Source organism: Ahaetulla prasina, chromosome 9 (assembly GCF_028640845.1).
Source record: "Ahaetulla prasina isolate Xishuangbanna chromosome 9, ASM2864084v1, whole genome shotgun sequence".
In the NCBI taxonomy this organism is placed as follows: Eukaryota; Metazoa; Chordata; class Lepidosauria; order Squamata; family Colubridae; genus Ahaetulla; species Ahaetulla prasina.
Genome location: NC_080547.1, coordinates 7594762 through 7612591, shown reverse-complemented (window position 1 = coordinate 7612591; position 17830 = coordinate 7594762). Strand labels below are relative to the sequence as shown.

At 44.7% G+C, this 17830-nt stretch overlaps 1 protein-coding gene across 6 annotated transcripts in view; it reads left to right on the top strand.

Moving 5' to 3' along the window:
- Positions 1–17830, top strand: part of POLM (DNA polymerase mu) — a 35217-nt gene that overhangs the window by 16257 nt on the left and 1130 nt on the right. For 2 of the 6 annotated variants that reach the window (XM_058194520.1, XM_058194519.1), the window contains exons 11-12: positions 1339–1422; positions 4085–4846. In XM_058194520.1, coding sequence (XP_058050503.1) covers positions 1339–1422; positions 4085–4171 — 171 coding nt within the window. In that variant the 3' untranslated portion in view covers positions 4172–4846. Of the gene's footprint in view, positions 1–1338; positions 1423–4084; positions 4847–9679; positions 9850–12181; positions 13211–17830 lie in introns of those variants that run through there. The other 4 variants (XM_058194522.1, XM_058194518.1, XR_009156490.1 and 1 more) reach the window with 3 other exon arrangements.

The window sequence follows — 17830 nt, the reverse complement described above, 5'->3', positions numbered from 1 at the left end:
TACCAACCAACCATCTATCTTATTTATCTATATTTGTGTATCTGTATATCTACTCAACTCTATCTATCTATCTATCTATCTATCTATCTATCTATCTATCTATCTATCTATCTATCTATCTATCTATCTATCTACCAGTACCTATCTATCTCCATCCATCCATCCATCCTGTAGTTAAACCATGCAGGTATTTGGGATGTCAAATTAACTAGGACTCCAAATTTGGGGGCAGTCTCTCTGTGTATGTGTCTCTCTTTCTCTCTGTCTTCTCTTTTTCTTTCTCTTTCTTTTCCTCCATTCCATCCAAAATTTCCAGCCAGGTTTTGTTTTTGTTTTTATTTTTTTGTGGGGGGAGAGTTTACCTGGAGATGCTAGGACAGGCTCCTGCAGGCAAAGAGTTCCTTTTAACCTTTAGACTCCAGTCCTTCTGCAACCCTTTTGAGGGAAGGTCAAGTCCCTTCAACTGCGGAGTGGAAGAAAGATTCATCCAGGCTTTCTCGAAAGTAGGAATTTCCGTTTGTCGAAGGACCAGAGCTTAGAGTACCGAATGTTGGGATTGAAATAGGAACCCTCTGGGCCTCCATTGTTATTGAATTCTTGGCCAGGATCTCTTTGAAACGCTCGGCTTTCTTCTTCCTGGAATGTTTGTACGAAGGATTAAGAGTCGATTCTATTTTACAAGCCTGTAATAGAATTTCCCGTCTTTCACTTGTTTGTTTTTTGAGATATTCCCTTTCTTTTCTCAAATTCAACACAATCTCCTGCAGAGGAAGGAATCTTAGGCATTTTCCTTCTGTAATACTGCAGAAGACTAAAATCAAGTTCAGAATGGATAAGTTAAAGAACTAAGGTGAAAATTTAAAAAAAAAAAGACATTTAATTCAGATAACTGTAAAAAAACAACAACACACCACTACCTAAGGCTGTTCTCATTTGTTCCAGAGTGCATGGAATAATGGATTGCAATTACAAGAAGGCAAAAGAGTTTCTCTAATTCTTTAATTATCTGGTTATCATCTTGTTAATTTTCAAAGCTTTCCTACTTGGATATTTGAAGTACCTGTTTCCGGCTTTATTCCTCCTCACTAGCAACCAAAGTTAACATCTAATTTGAGATCTTCAGTAGCCTGGGATTCCTAGAAATGCCAAATTCATCCCCAGCCTTCTAAAACCGATTCAAAGTTTGGGAGGGAGCAGGTCATCTTTCAGAGATGGGTCAGGCAAACTCCTCCATTCCCAACTATTTCACATTTGGAGGAGCCTTTATTAATAATGGGAATCCTCTTGGTGCTTTAGTCAGGACTAAGTTCTTTAATTTCCTTCCCTTTCCCTTCCCAGAATTTTGAACGAGACCTCCGCCGTTTCTCTAAGCGGGAGAAGAAGATGACCCTCAACAGCCATGGCCTCTTTCACCTGGAGCAGGTAAGGGGTCCCTGGAGCAAATATCTCAGGAAGGAAGGACTTTGGATTTGTCACCCTTGGATAATAGACGTTTTTGTTGTTGTTGTTGTTCTGGAAAGATTCAGGGCAGATGGTGTCATTTGAAGAGGTAGTTGTGAGTTTTGATCAGAGTTTGTGAGACCTGGATACAAATTCTGGTGCACAAATGCCAAGGAAATCTTGCGCTTAGATGTCCCAAAGGTGGTTTTTTTCAGGAGGCAACTGGACTTCCTGCTTTTTCTTTGAAGACGTTTTGCTTCTCATCCAAGAAGCTTCTTCACCTCTGTTAGGATGGTGGGGAACGGAAGGAATTTTTTTTATTTATTTGCATTTATATCCCGCCCTTCTCCGAAGACTCAGGGCGGCTTACACTATGTCAAGCAATAGTCTTCATCCATTTGTATATTATATACAAAGTCAACTTATTGCCCCCCCAACAATCTGGGTCCTCATTTTACCTACCTTATAAAGGATGGAAGGCTGAGTCAACCTTGGGCCTGGTGGGACTTGAACCTGCAGTAATTGCAAGCAGCTGCTGTTAATAACAGACTGCATTGATACTCCTTGCAGGCTCCTTTTAGGGGGTCATTGAGGCCACTTGGGGGTTTATCTCCATCCTCAGGGTCACCTGAGTAATGCAAATGGTTCCTGTCACCTGCAATTTTTCCTCTGGAAATCCATTCCTACTCCCACACCATTCCAAGGGTGTTCATCCCAAATTGTGTAGCTAAAAGTCTGTAGAGATTCTCCGTCATCCAGGTCATGGTTGTCCCAAAGGTGGTTTTTTCAGGAGGCAATTGGACTTTCTGGTTTTTCTTTGAAGACGTTTCACTTCTCATCCAAGAAGCTTCTTCAACTCTGAAGAAGATGCGGTTCTTCTCTACGATAGGGTTTCTCAGCCTTAGCAATTTTAAGATGGGTGGACTTCTATCTCCCAGAATTCCCAGATGGTGGGGAATGAAAACAAGAAGCGAAACGTCTTCAAAGAAAAACCAGAAAGTCCAGTTGCCTCTTGAAAAAGCACCTTTGGGACAACCATGGCCTGGATGACTGAGAAGCTCCATAGACATTTGGCTATGCACAGAATTGAAGAAGCTTCTTGGATGAGAAGCGAAACGTCTTCAGAGAAAAACCAAGTTCAGTTGACTCGGATGACTGAGAAGCTCCATAGACACTTTCACTTAGAAGCCCTGGTTCTTCTCCTGATCTGCCTCCATAAGTCCTCCTGGCTTCGACCATGGGGTTGTTTGAGTCTCCTTCATTAAACTCTGAACTTCCCATTCCTGCAGTTGTGACATGTCTGTGTACCCAGAAGCTCATAAAGACAAGCTCCGGGCCCTTTGATGGTACCAAATCACCTAGAAAGAGAATCCATCTGGATCATCTTGCTCCCCTCCTCTCCCCTAACCTTCCTGACCTTTTGCAAGGGCCTGAAGACCTGGCTTGGCCGGTTAACTTGGGACCCCCATTGGGGGGAGCATCACAGTGGAAGTAGTTGATCGAGTAACAGCAGGTCCCACCTCCCCACTGTCCTGCCCCCACCATCCCCATTTGTAATAGGATTTTAGCAGATTTTAGCAGTTGGTATTAATTTATTTGTGGGGGTGGGGGTGGGTGGGGGTGGGGGTGGGTGTAAAGACAGAGATAGTGATAGTAATAGAGACAGACCGAGATTGAGATGATATAGAGTGTAAGCTGCCCAGAGATACCTTGTGATAAAATAGGCACCAATAAACGTTATAAAGAAATAAGTAAAATTCCCTTTTATGACCCTGTAATCCCTTAATCCAGGATAGAGTCAGGGCAACTGGATGGAGCTGAGCATTTATGGGCCGGATGCCCTTCCTGACACCTAGGCAAGAGTTCACAGCAGATATTTTTTTTTTCTTTGCGCCCGGGGAGAGAACTATCTGCCATTAACCTAGGATTGAACTCTCAACCTTCCAAGTGGGAGACGATCAGCTTCACAGCTAGGGGCACCATCCTGAATGAATGATTGAATAAATAAATAAATAATTTATTAATTTTTGGCTGGTCTTGCTCTGAAACACAGCCATCTCAGTTTGCCAATCATGAGTTCTCCAACCAATACAATTAAAAACTGGTTTAGCACAAGCTGTGAATAAAGTCCTTGTTTGTGCACAAGTATACATGCACAAGTACAAGGGTAAGACGCTGAGCTTGTCGATCGAAAGGTTGGCAGTTCAGCGGTTCGAATCCCTAGCGCCGCGTAACAGGGTGAGCTCCCGTTACTTGTCCCAGCTTCTGCCAACCTAGCAGTTCGAAAGTAGGTAAAAAATGCAAGTTGAAAAATAGGGACCACCTTTGGCGGGAAGGGAACAGCGTTCCGTGCGCCTTTGGCATTGAATCATGCCGGCCACACGACTACGGAGACGTCTTTGGACAGCGCTGGCTCTTCAGGTTTGAAACGGAGACGAGCACCGCCCCCTAGAGTCGGGAACGACTAGCACATAATGTGCGAGGGCAACCTTTACCTTTACCTTTATACATGTATTAGCGGTCATATGTATTTAGCGATGGGCAATTTGCCAAGTCTTGGACAGGATGCCCCCCAAAAAAGAGAGAGCTTTTCACTGATCGATTAACATATATGTATTTTTTTATTTATTTGCCTGTCCTTCAGAAAATTTTCCTGCCTGCTGCCTCCGAGGAAGAGATTTTCCAGCATTTAGGACTGGAGTATATATTGCCCGAAGAGAGAAATGCTTAAGCCATTGTTCTGCAAAGTCCTTTTTTCACCCCACCGAATTCACAAATGAATGAGAATCACCCAGGTTACATTTCATATAACTTTCACTCGTGTGTGCGTGTGTGATACATAATTTATTTATTTCTCAATGAAAATATATCACTTTTTTCGTACTCTGTTGGTTTCTGTTTTTTTTTTTTTTTCCTTAACACGGTACAGGTGGTCCTTGACTTACAACCAAAATTGGGACCAGAATTTCTGTTGCCGCTCAGTGTGGTTGTTAAGTGAATCGCAGCCAATTTTATGACCTTTTCATCATGGTTGTCAAGGAATCGCTGCAATTGTTAAATAAATCCTGCTTGCCCCATGGACTTCGTTGGTTGGAAGATAGCTTGGAAGGTCACAAAGAGCAATAGCCTTTAGACTTATATACTGCTTCATAGTGCTTTTACAGCCCTCTCTAAGCAGTTTTACAGAGTCAGCCTCTTGCCCCCAACAATCTGGGGCCTCATTTTACTAACCTCAGAAGGATGGAAGGCTGAGTCGACCTTGAACCTGGTGAGATTTGAACTGCTGCCAGTGGGCAGTTAGAATTCAGCCTGCAATATTAGATAACCATTTTTCTGAAATGGTGTAGGGTTTCCTGCATGGGCATGGGGTTGGACTAGAAGGCCTCCAAGGTCCCTTCCAACTCTGTTGTTGTTATACTACATTCTAACCACAGGGAGGGAGGGAGGGAGGGAGGGAGGGAGGAAGGAAGATAGCAATAGACTTATATACCACGTCACAGTGCTTTACAGCCCTCTCTAAGTGGGTTACAGAGTCAGCCTATCCCCCCCAACCATCTGGGTCCTCATTTTACCACTCAGAAGGATGGAAGGCTGAGTCAACCTTGAGCCGGTGAGGATCGAACTGCTGGCAGTGGGCAGAATGAACCTTCAGTACTGCATTCTAACCACTGAAAGGGGTGGGGAGGAAGGAAGGAAGGAAAATAGCAATAGACATATACCGCTTCACAGTGCTTTATCAAACTCTCCTGAGTGGGTTACAGAGTCAGCCTATTGCCCCCAACAATCTGGGTCCTCATTTTACCAAACTTAGAAGGATTGAAGACTGAGTCAACCTTCCGAGGGCGATAAAATGAGTAGACAGGCCAACTAGGCCACGCCCACCATGGCCACACTCACCCAGCAACCAGGCAGAGACCCCCTTGCTAAAATTTTTGAAGCCCACCCCTGCCTGCAACCCACTCATACATGTGAATTCACCTCCTGTCCAGTGAGGCAGGAGATACACTTCGATAAACCTCAGCCCAAAAACACGTCATTGAACACCTGCTTCTTCATTTGGCTCTGAAAGGTTTGCCCTGGGGAGCAGGTCACAACAATAGTATTTACAAACGCAGGTGCTTCTAAAAGCGCGTGACACCAAGTACCAGCAATCCCTCTGCTTCCTGCTTCCTGCATATACAGGAAGTCTCAAACTTGCAACACTTCGTTTAATGACTGTTCAAGGTTACACCACCACCACCTCCAATATACACTACATAAACATGAAAAAATAAATAAATACAAAATTATGCATATACCCACATAGATTATGTGACACAGAGAAACAACACAGTCTAGTTGGGATGTATGTACAGGGCGAAAAAAACGAATCTTGCGAGTTTACCAGATGGATGGCAGAGGGAACAAAGCTGTTACAGAATCTGGGAGTCCTGCCAGAAATACTTCGAAACCCCCTCCCAGAGGGGAGCAATAGAAATAGACCATGAATGCGGTGTGTGGGGTCTCTAACAATGCTTTGAGCTCTGAGCACATAACGCTTATAAGCAGCATCCTGAATAACAGGAAGCGAGCTTCCTATAATCTTCTCCGCTGTCCTCACCACTCTCTGTATGGACTTTCTACCTGAGGAGCTGCTGCCACCAAACCAAACAGAGATGCAGTTTGTTAAAATGGTCTCCATCGTGCCTCTGTAAAAAGTGGCCAGGACAGGAGGAGAAAGATGTGCTCTCCTCATCCGACGCAGGAAATGCAGACACAGGTTTGCACGCTTCGCTAAGGATGACGTGTGGAGAAGACTCCAGAGAATACCTCGGACAGTGAAGAAAACAAATGGATGGATCATTGAATACATCAACCCAGAGTCCTGAGACATAAGTGACCAGGCTCAAATTATCCTACATCAGGCACATTAAGAGCCGTGGGGGCAAAATAGTTAGAATGCAGGAATCCATTTTGCTGGCTGCCAATTGACAGCAGTTTGACAGTTCAAATCTCACCAGGTTCAAGGTTGACTCAGCCTTCCATCCTTCCGAGGTGGGTAAAATGAGGACCCAGATTGTTGGGGGCAAATATGCTGACTCTGAAAACCGCTTAGAGAGGGCTGGAAAGCACTGTGAAGCGGTATATAAGTCTAAATGCTATTGCTATTATGGAAAATCCCAACTCTTTGAAGAAGGTTCTGATGCTAGGAAAGGTGGAAGGGAAGAGAAGGAAGATGAGCTCAGTTAATAGTTAACTTTCCACATAATTTTTGTTGCAACAAAATAGAAGTGATTCGGCACTGTTTTTCTCCGATTTTGTTTTGCTTTAAAAAAAATTACATTTATTTATTTATTTATTTATTTTGTCACACAGTATATATAAGCGTAAGCATGAAATAACTATAATGTATATATATGTGTGTGTGTGTGTGTGTGTATGTATGTGTGTGTGTGTGTGTGTCTTTGGTTATTCGGGTTTTCTCCCGCGTAACATTGGAAGTGTCTTGGCGACGTTTCGACGAAGTCTCATTCGTCATCTTCAGGCTTCAGCTTCGTGCTTCTGGGAGCAATCACACATTGCTCCCAGAAGCACGAAGCACGAAGCTGAAGCCTGAAGATGACGAATGAGACTTCGTCGAAACGTCACCAAGACACTTCCAATTTTACGCGGGAGAAAACCCGAATAACCAAAGACCTACATACAAACACCCGCGAAAACCTCAGAAAACATATATATATATATGTATGTATATATATATAAGTATGAGTATGTAATAACTAAATTAATTGGATATAACGAAAGGAAACAATAGGACAGGAACAGTAGGCACGCTGGTGCTCTTATGCACGCCCCTTACAGACCTCTTAGGAATAGGGTGAGGTCAATAGTAGATAGTCTTTGGTTAAAGCTTTGGGGATTTTGGGAAGAGTCTGGTAGTGCATTCCAGGCATTAACAACTCTGTTACAGAAATCATATTTTCTGCAATCAAGAGTGAAGCGGTTAACATTAAGTTTGAATCTATTGTTTGCTCTTGTATTGTTGCGATTGAAGCTGAAGTAGTCTTTAACAGGAAGGACATTGCAATAGATGATTCTGTGTGTTAAATATAGGTCTTGTCGAAGGCGGCGGAGTTCTCAATTTTCTAAACCCAGGATTTCAAGTCTGGTGGGATAAGATATTTTGTTGTATTCGGAGGAGTGGAGAACTCTTCTTGTAAAATATTTCTGGACACGTTCAATTGTATTGATGTCAGAAATGCGGTGAGGGTTCCAGACATATATATATATATACCTAACCTTCTATCCAAGCATCTAGCCGCCTTTCACTGATTTAAAAAAAACCTAAGCAGGGTATAAATCCGGGGTGAAATCCAGCAGGTTCTGTAGAACCGGTAGCGGAAATTTTGAGCAGTTCGGGGAACCGGCAAATACCACCTCTGGCTGGCCCCAGAGTAGGGAGGGAATGGAGATTTTGCAATATCCTTCCCCTGGAGTGTGGTAGAAATGGAGATTTTGCAGTATCCTTCCCCTGGAACGGGTTTGGAATGGAGATTTTGCAATATCCTTCCCCTGGAGTAGGGTGGGAATGGGGATTTTGCAATATCCTTCCCCCGGGAGTGGGGAGGTAATGGAGGTTTTGCAATATCCTGCCCCTGGAGTGGGGAGGTAATGGAGATTTTGCAATATCTTGCCCCTGGAGTGGGGAGGTAATGGAGATTTTGCAATATCCTTCCCCTACCACGCCCACCAAGCCACATCACACCCACCAGAGAACCGGTAGAAAAAAATTTGTATTTCACCACTGGGCTTAACCACAGCTAAGGCGCCTGCTCCAAATTGCTTCTTCCTTATCCCTTATTCTTGGCCACCACTCTGCTGAGAAAACCTTCTGGATCTGGAGAATTTGAGGACTTCACATCCCTTCGTCCTAACTCAACTGTGGATAAGGGGTTTTATTTCCCTCCTGATGGATATAATTTACTTGGACTTCAGTAAAGCATTTGATAAAGTAGACCATAACCTACTACTAGATAAAGTAGAAAAATGTGGGTTAGACAGCACCACCACCAGATGGATTCGTAACTGGCTGACCAACCGCACTCAACGTGTAGTCCTCAACGGAACTACATCCACATGGAGGGAAGTATGCAGTGGAGTACCCCAAGGCTCTGTTTTAGGCCCAGTACTCTTCAACATCTTCATCAATGACTTGGACGAGGGGATAGATGGGGAACTCATCAAATTTGCAGATGACACCAAGCTGGCAGGAATAGCCAACACTCCAGAAGATAGGCTCAAGTTACAGAAAGATCTTGACAGACTTGAACATTGGGCGCTATCTAACAAAATGAAATTCAACAGTGAAAAAAGTAAGGTTCTACATTTAGGCCAAAAACAAAATGCACCAGTACCGTATATGTGGTACCTTGCTCAATAGTAGTACCTGTGAGAGGATCTTGAGTCCTAGTGGATAACCATCTAGATATGAGCCAGCAGTGTGCAGCAGCTGTTAAAAAGCCAACACAGTTCTGGGCTGCATAAACAGAGGATAGAATCAAGATCACGTGAAGTGCTAGTACCACTTTATAATGCCTTGGTAAGGCCACACTTGGAATATTGCATCCAGTTTTGGTCGCCACGATGTAAAAAGATGTTGAGACTCTAGAAAGAGTGCAGAGAAGAGCAACAAAGATGATTACGGGACTGGAGGATAAAACATATGAAGAACGGTTGCAGGAACTGGGTATGTCTAGTTTAACAAAAAGAAGGACTAGGGGAGACATGATAGCAGTGTTCCAATATCTCAGGGGCTGCCACAGAGAAGTGGGAGTTGGGCTGTTCTCCAGAGCACCTGAGGGTAGAACAAGAAGCAATGGGTGGAAACTGATCAAGGAAAGAAGCAACTTAGAACTAAGGAGAAATTTCCTGACAGTTAGAACAATTAATAAGTGGAACGACTTGCCTTCAGAAGTTGTGAATGCTCCAACACTGGAAATTTTTAAGAAAATGTTGGATAACCATCTGACTGAGATGGTGTAGGGTTTGCTGCCTGGGCAGGGGGTTGGACTAGAAGGCCTCCAAGGTCCCTTCCAACTCTGATGTTATGTTATGTTAAAGGATACCTGTGTTGGCTCCGAAGCTCAGGAGCTCTGCTTCTGCCTTCCTTCTGCTCTGCTGTTTCAAACCACAGTTTAGTTTGTTGTTCACAATCACCCTGTCCCCTGAAGACTGCAGTAATTTCTTTCTTCCCCCCAAGGAAGGGGAGAGCAGGATGGGATTAGTGCCAGAAAACTGCCTGGTGTTGAAGGCGGGCTGGAGACTTAGTGCAAAGACGCCGCACCCCTGGATGGAAGCAAAGTGGACCCCCGTAGCTGTTTCCTTTTGTTGGGGCTGTTCCTTGGATCCCTGACAGTTTAGTTGCAAAAGGTAAGAATTTGGGATAAATTGGGGGAATAAGACAGGGAATCGGGAAGTCCTTTGACCTACGGAAGGAATGGGGTCGCTGGGATTTTTCAGTTTGCTTGTTGCTTGTTGCTAGCAGATTAAGGGCAGATTAAGTCCCTGTCCTTTAACGCCCTATAAAAATGATAATGTCGAGTATTGTTAATGCAAACTGTATCCTGTGCTTCTCTTTTCTCTTTGATCTGCTTTTCAAAAACAAAAAAAACCCCTGCCAGTTCCAAGCCAGACTGGAAATGGAACAAGGTTTAGATAAGTCTCAAAGAATTAAGAGTTTGGGGAGAAAGACAATTTTCACTTTTTTTTTTTAAAGTGAGACTATTAATCTTGAGTTTGCATTTTTTGTGTGTGTCTGTGTTCTAAGTGAACGGGGTGGATTGAAGATAATATTATATGCAGAATTCGTCTCCCCATAAATTCGGAAAAGGGACTTTGCGACCTTAGAGATGCTGTTGGGACTACAGTTCCCATCGACCCCGATAACCATGGTGTGGTGGTGGTCATAAGAGCTTGAGTCCAATATCATCTCGGGGAGGGGGAGGGGGGGGAGATTTGAAACAGATTTTTTTTATTTGGAGTTGCTTCTCATTGATTTATTGCAAAAATGTATTTGTCTGCTCTGATGAGTTTATTTATTTAGAATAGAATAGAATAGAATTTTTATTGGCCAAGTGTGATTGGACACACAAGGAATTTGTCTTGGTGCAGATGCTGTCAGTGTACATAAAAGAAAAGATACGTTCATCAAGGTACAACATTTACAACACAATTGATGATCAATATATCAATATAAATCATAAGGATTGCCAGCAACAAGTTATAGTCATACAGTCATAAGTGGAAAGAGATTGGTGATGGGAACTATGAGACGATTAATAGTAGTGCAGATTCAGTAAATAGTCTGACAGTGTTGAGGGAATTATTTGTTTAGCAGAGTGATGGCCTTCGGGAAAAAACTGTCCTTGTGTCTAGTTGTTCTGGTGTGCAGTGCTCTATAGCGTCGTTTTGAGGGTAGGAGTTGAAACAGTTTATGTCCAGGATGCGAGGGATCTGCAAATATTTTCACGGCCCTCTTCTTGATTCGTGCAGTATACAAGTCCTCAATGGAAGGCAAGTTGGTAGCAATTATTTTTTCTGCAGTTCTAATTATCCTCTGAAGTCTGTGTCTTTCTTGTTGGGTTGCAGAACCGAACCAGACAGTTATAGAGGTGCAAATGACAGACTCAATAATTCCTCTGTAGAATTGGATCAGCAGCTCCTTGGGCAGTTTGAGCTTACTGACTTATATACATGGACTAGCGATGATATATTAACATTTCAATTAGAGTTAAAATAAAAATGTTAAAAAGATCCGTGTTCAAATATCAATGTCTAAGCCAGGGGTCTCTAACCTTAGTAACTTTAAGACTTGTGGACTTCAACTCCCAGAATTCCTCAGCCAGCTTTGCTGGGAGTTGAAGTCCACAAGTCTTAAAATTTCCAAGGTTGGAGACCCCTGGTCTAGGCCATCTAATCATAGAAGCACAGTGTTGTTTATATAGGTAGTCCTTGACTTACGACCGCAGTTGAGACCAACATTTCTGTTGCTGAGCGAAAAATTTGTGAAGTGAGTTTTGCCCCGTTTTACGACCTTTCTTGAGCACCGTTATTAAGTGAATACACTGCAGTAGTTTAGTGAGCCCCACGGTTGTTAAGTGACTCCGGTTTCCCCATGGACTTTGCTTGCCAGAAGGTCGTAAAAGTGGATCACATATCCCCTGGGACACTGTGGCGGCCATAAATATGAGTTAGTTGCCAAGCGTCTGAATTTTGATCAGTTGTGGGGATGCGGCAAAGTTTGCAAGTGTGAAAAATGGTTGTAAGTCCCCTTTTTTCATTGCTGTTGTAACTTCGGACGGTCACTAAAATGAATCACTGTAAGTCGAGGACCACCTGTATAAAAAAAAAATCGAACTCTGGACCTGTTTATGCCTCCAGCTTACAATCAGTCAACGGTTGTAAGTACGAAAAGAAACTTTCAGTGCCGTTATAAATGAACTGTTGCAAATTGTGGATTATCTGTATTTGATTTTAGGTCCATTGTTTCCCATTAGATCCTTCCTACTTTTTCTTTTGGGAGAAAGGCAGGGAACGGAAGCCCTCTTGTGAGAAGGCGCCTTAAAATAATTAATGAATATTTAAAGGAAATGTTTATTTCGGCAGGTAAACTATAACTGATTTTCCAGAGCCCTCCCTTGCTCTCTTCCTTGTGCACATCTAGATTGATTGATTGATTTTGTTTATTTGTCAAACACAACAGTGATGTCGTGTCCCACTCCTCCGCTGACGGCCGGGTCAGGGAAATCCGAATCAGGCTTGCCTCTGCAGCTCTGCCCAAAGTCCTAGCAAAGTCCTCAGAGCAGGCAGGAGACCAGAAAGTGACTTCAGCAAGATATGTTTAGACTTTGCCTGACTCAGAGACTGCCAGAAAGCAGATCCTTTATATAGGCCATGGGGTGTGGCTCCATGACTCAGCACTCATTAAGGCCTGCCCCTCCCTTCCTTCTGTTGCCTCCGCCTATCCAGTCTTCTGATGCGAGGGTCACTCCAATCAGCAGCTGTTGGGAATAAACCCTCCTCAGGCTCACATGCTGTGGAGGAGGGGGAGGGGTCTAGCTGCTCCGTTTGCATGGGCATGGAGCCAGGGCTGGGACCGGGGGATGCTCCCTCCTCTGCAGCCTGCTTGGGCATGGAGCCAGGGCTGGGACCGGGAGGTGCCCCCTCCTCTGCAGCTTGTCTGGGCATGGAGCCAGAACTGGGGCCGGGAGGCATACATTCCTCCGTTTTCGGGAGCAGATAAGCAGACCCCGGCTGCGGTGAGAGCGGACAAGACACAACAAGTATATATAAGTATAAGCATGAAATAACCATACGAATTGGATACAATCAAAGGGAACATTAGGACATTACATTATAATATAATATATATAATATAATATATAATATAATATATTATATATAATAATACAACACAACACAATACAATATAATATATAATGTAATAATAAGGAACATTAGTGCCTTATGTGCCTCTAGATGTTTTTATAAGGCACTTTTCACCTTCTCTTTATATCTTTAGACATTCTTTCCCCTGACATCCCAGATTGTGCCCTCCAGCGGGAAGCGAAACGTTTTCAAAGAAAACCTCAGAAAATCCAGTTGCCTCTTGTTAAAAGCATCTTTGGGACAACCTGGAGGACTTGAGAATCTCCATAGACACCTTTGAAAACCTTTCAGCCCCCTCTGTGCCTACAGGTTGACTCTACTAAATGTCTGTGGAGATTCTCCATCCTTCAGGTAGAGTCACGGTTGTTCCACAGGGCCTTTTTTCAAGAGGCAACTGGACTTTCCGGGTTTTTCTTTGAAGACGTGTCGCTTCTCATCCAAGCAGCTTCTTCAGCTCTTGAAGAAGCTCTTCAGAGCAGAAGAAGCTTCTTGAATGAGAAGCGACACGTCTTCAAAGAAAAAGTCCAGTTGCCGCTTGGAAAAAAGCCCCTGTGGGACAGCGAACTGCCAATGAACGTTTACAGGAATTCTGGGAGTTGAAGTCCACAGGTCGTAAATGGGCCATAGGTCCCCACCCCTGTTTAATTGCTATCGGTCGTCTGATTTTCTGCAGGCCAAATTCAAGGGCCCCACTTAAGCCATTTTCAAGTGCTTCGACCCTTCTAGTCTTCTTGGAAAACACAGGCCTATCTCTCGTGCTGCCTTTGCAATATCTCAGCTGCGGTTACCTTGGTAACAATCTGCACACCTCCATGGCTCTGCTCTTGGGACCCCAAACATGTCGTACCCTGTCATTAGCCAGTGTTAGGAAGTGGAATACTTTTCCCATAGGAGGATCTTTCTCATTAGATCAGAGCAAGCTTGAAAACAACTTCTAAGGAGGCCTCTGAAAAAGGGTTAAAGGTAAAGGTTCCCCTCGAACATATGGGCTAGTCGTTCCTGACTCTAGGGGGCGGTGCTCAGCTCTGTTTCAAAGCCGAAGAGACAGCGCTGTCCGAAGATGTCTCCATGGTCATGTGGCCGGCATGAATCAACACTGAAGGTACACGGAACGCTGTCCCCTTCCCACGATAGGTGGTCCCTATTTTTCTACTTGCCTTTTTTACCTGCTTTCGAACTGTTAGGTTGGCAGAAGCTGGGACGAGTCACGGGAGCTCACCCCGTTCCATGGCACTAGGGATTCGAACCGCTGAACTGCCAGCTTCTCGATCGACAAGCTCAGCGTCTTTGCCACTGAGGGTTAGTAATGTCTTATCCACTGGGAAGGTAACAGTGTTCCGTGCGCCTTTGGCGTTGAGTCATGCCGGCCACATGACCACGAAGACGTCTTCGGACAGCGCTGTTTCTTCGGCTTTGAAATGGAGCTGAGCATCGCCCCCTAGAGTCAGGAACGACTAGCACTAGTAGTGGGTTGCTCCCAGTTCACACCGCCCACCTGCCCGGAAGTCATTAAATACGGTCTGCGCATGCGAGCGAATCGGTAGCAAAGGTAAGTAAAATACACCACTAACTAGCACATATGTGTGAGGGGAACCTTTATCTTTAGACAGAGTTGAAAAAGCCAGATGGATGAATGGTTATGTCGTGTCCCACTCCTCCGCTGACGGCCGGGTCAGGGAAATCCGAATCAGGCTTGCCTCTGCAGCTCTGCCCAAAGTCCTAGCAAAGTCCTCAGGGCAGGCAGGAGACCAGAAAGTGACTTCAGCAAGATAAGTTCGACTTTGCCTGACTCAGAGACTGCCAGAAAGCAGATCCTTTATATAGGCCATGGGGTGTGGCTCCATGACTCAGCACTCATTAAGGCCTGCCCCTCCCTTCCTTCTGTTGCCTCCGCCTATCCAGTCTTCTCATGCGAGGGTCACTCCAATCAGCAGCTGTTGGAAATAAACTTTCCTCAGGCTCACATGCTGTGGAGGAGGGGGAGGGGTCTAGCTGCTCCGTTTGCCTGGGCATGGAGCCAGGGCTGGGGCCGGGGGGTGCCCCCTCCTCTGCAGCCTGCTTGGGCATGGAGCCAGGGCTGGGACCGGGAGTTGCCCCCTCCTCTTCAGCTTGTCTGGGCATGGAGCCAGGACTGGGGCCGGGAGGCATACATTCCTCCGTGTTCGGGAGCAGATAAGAAGGCCCCGGCTGCTGTGAGAGCGGGCAAGACACAACAGGTTAATTCAAGTGCAGGCCACTGTCCTTCCTGTTTCATTGCCTTCAGCCGTAACACTTTTCGTATTTTATGATGGTGTCACTGTTTTTCCCTAAGATCTGTTCCCGTCTAGTCGCTATTCTAGTCCTACAGCAACAATAGCAAGAACCCTGGAAAAGTCAAGTATCGGTGCCGCTTTATACTGCACTGGTATGAGTATACTTGGAATATTGCACCCAGTTCTGATCACCCACCAGAGTTGGTGTTCAGACGGTTCGGACCGGTTCAAGCGAACCGGTAGCAGAAATCACAAGTGGGCCTGTTCACCCGCTTCGGCTTCTATGCTGTCCTATTTAGGCAAGTTTTTGAGGCTGGGCGCATGTGTGCGCGCACTCACATTTTTGGTGCTGGGCGAAGTAAATTACGCGAATCCCGCCTCTGACCACCACAATATAAAAAAGATTTTGGGACTCTGGAAAGTGTGCAGAGAAGAGCAACAAGATTAGAGGGTTGGAGGCTAAAACAAACAAAGAAAGGTTACAGGAATTGGTTATTAGTCTAGTGCAGGGGTAGTCGACCTGTTTATACCTACCACCCACTTTTGTATCTCTGTTAGTAGTAAAATTTTCTAACTGCCCACCGGTTCCACAGTAATGCGCCGTGTATCATCGTCTGCGCATGCCTCTCGTAAATCGTGGATTGGGTTTGGGGGGGGCACCGGCTACCAGCTCTGCTTGTCTGTTACAGCTGGGTGGTGTGGGGGGAGATGCGCGAGTTATTCTGGGACGAGGCTCTTTTGTTTGCGGTCGCACTATAAGCGCCATTTAGTTTCACTTACGTAACGTGAACTAAACTTATGCGCAGGCGATACAAATAGTATATTTTCAGAAATTTAAATTGTCACAGGGAATTTTATGGAAACCTAATGAAAAGGTTTTAAAATAATGCTATGAATTTTTTTTTTAAAGTCAATTAAATTAAAAAAGAAAAAGGAAAGTGCTTCAGTATTGGACAAAACCCCCACCGCCCACCATGAAAGCTGGAACGCCCACTCGTGGGCGGTAGGGACCAGGTTGACTACTACTGGTCTAGTGAAAAGGAGGACTAGGGGAGACAAGATAGCAGTGTTCCAGTAGTTGAGGGGGGTCCTACAAAGATGAGGAGGGGGTCAAACTATTTTTATTTTTATTTTTATTGGATGGGTTTTTAAAACTGTGTTATTTTAAGGGGGAGTACGTTTTTTAACATTTTGGGCATTTAAATTAGGTTTTTAAGGGATGTTTTTAATTATTGTGTGTATTTATATTTTATCTGCCTGTTCACCGCCCTGAGTCCTTCGGGAGAAGGGCGGTATACTAATTAAAATATTATTATTATTTATTATTATTAAACTATTTTCCCAAGCACCAAAAAGCAAGATGAGAAACAATTGGATGGAAACTGACCAAAGCGAGAAGCAACCTAGAACTAAGGGGAAATTTCCTAACAGTGAAAATAATTAACCGGTGGAACAGCTTGCTACCAGAAGTTGTGGGTGCTCCCTCATTGGAGACTTTCAAAAAGAGACTGGATAACCATTTGTCTGAAATGGTATAGGGGCTCTTGTTTGAGCAGGGGGTTGGACTACAAAAGCGGTCACCAACTGGTGGTCACCAACTGGTGGTCCACAAGAAAATGTTGGTGGTCCGCAGAAAAATCATTTGCATTTTTTATATTGCACTAAATCAGGGGTCCTTAAACTGCGGCCTCTGGGCCGGATAGGTGCAATAAACGCTGAACCGCTGGACTGCCGACTTTTCGATCGACAAGCTCAGCATCTTAGGCACTGTAGGATAGGATCGGAAATAAAAATATAGAAATAATATAGAAATAGAAATAATAGAAACGAAGAAAATGGGATCTTGGAGGTCTTCTAGTCCAGGGATCTCCAACCTTGGCAACTTTAAGCCTGGAGGACTTCAACTCCCAGAATCCCCCAGCCAGCAAAGCTGTAGTCCCCCAGGCTTAAAGTTGCCAAGGTTGGAGACCCCTGTTCTAGTCCAACCCCCTGCCCAAGCAGGAGACTATATTGGACACAACCCAAACCCCTCCCGTCAGCTTTTTAGTAGCCGTGAAATTGTGAGGAGCTCGGCAGATGCAACTTTTGTGAAACTGGATGGGCCTTGAGGGTCTCCCAGGCAAATTCCTCAATGCCATTCAAGGCATCCAAAGGCCCGGAGTGACGCCACGGCTGAGCTCTGGGGAGGAATTTCAGCAGGCAGATCCACGCAAGTGAGAAGGCAAGGCTGGTCCCCGGGGGTCTCATTTAACAGGAAAAGGAGATGAGGCTTCCACAAATCTTGGGGCGGGGCGGGAGGGAAGAGGAGAGAAAGCAGGGAGGGGGATCAGCCTCCCCGCTAGGAACTCATATCGTTCGTTCTTCTGTTTGGGTGAAATTCACAGAGCTGGATTAACCAGCCCAAAGCTTGGGGCAAAAACGTTGATGCAATTAACACGAAGGTATGGTAGGTATTTCTCCTGTGCTTGAAATTGCTGGTGCTTTTTTTGTTTGCGTAAACAGTTGACCAAAAACCAAAACTGAGCATTCTGCTGACAGTTTGTAGAGGGAAACACAGAAGGATCGCAGAGAATTATTCCCTCCGATGTTTAGTACCGTATAAGTACCGTATAAGTGGTACCTTGCTCAATAGTAGTACCTGTGAGAGGGATCTTGGAGTCCTAGTGGATAACCATTTAGATATGAGCCAGCAGTGTGCAGCAGCTGTTAAA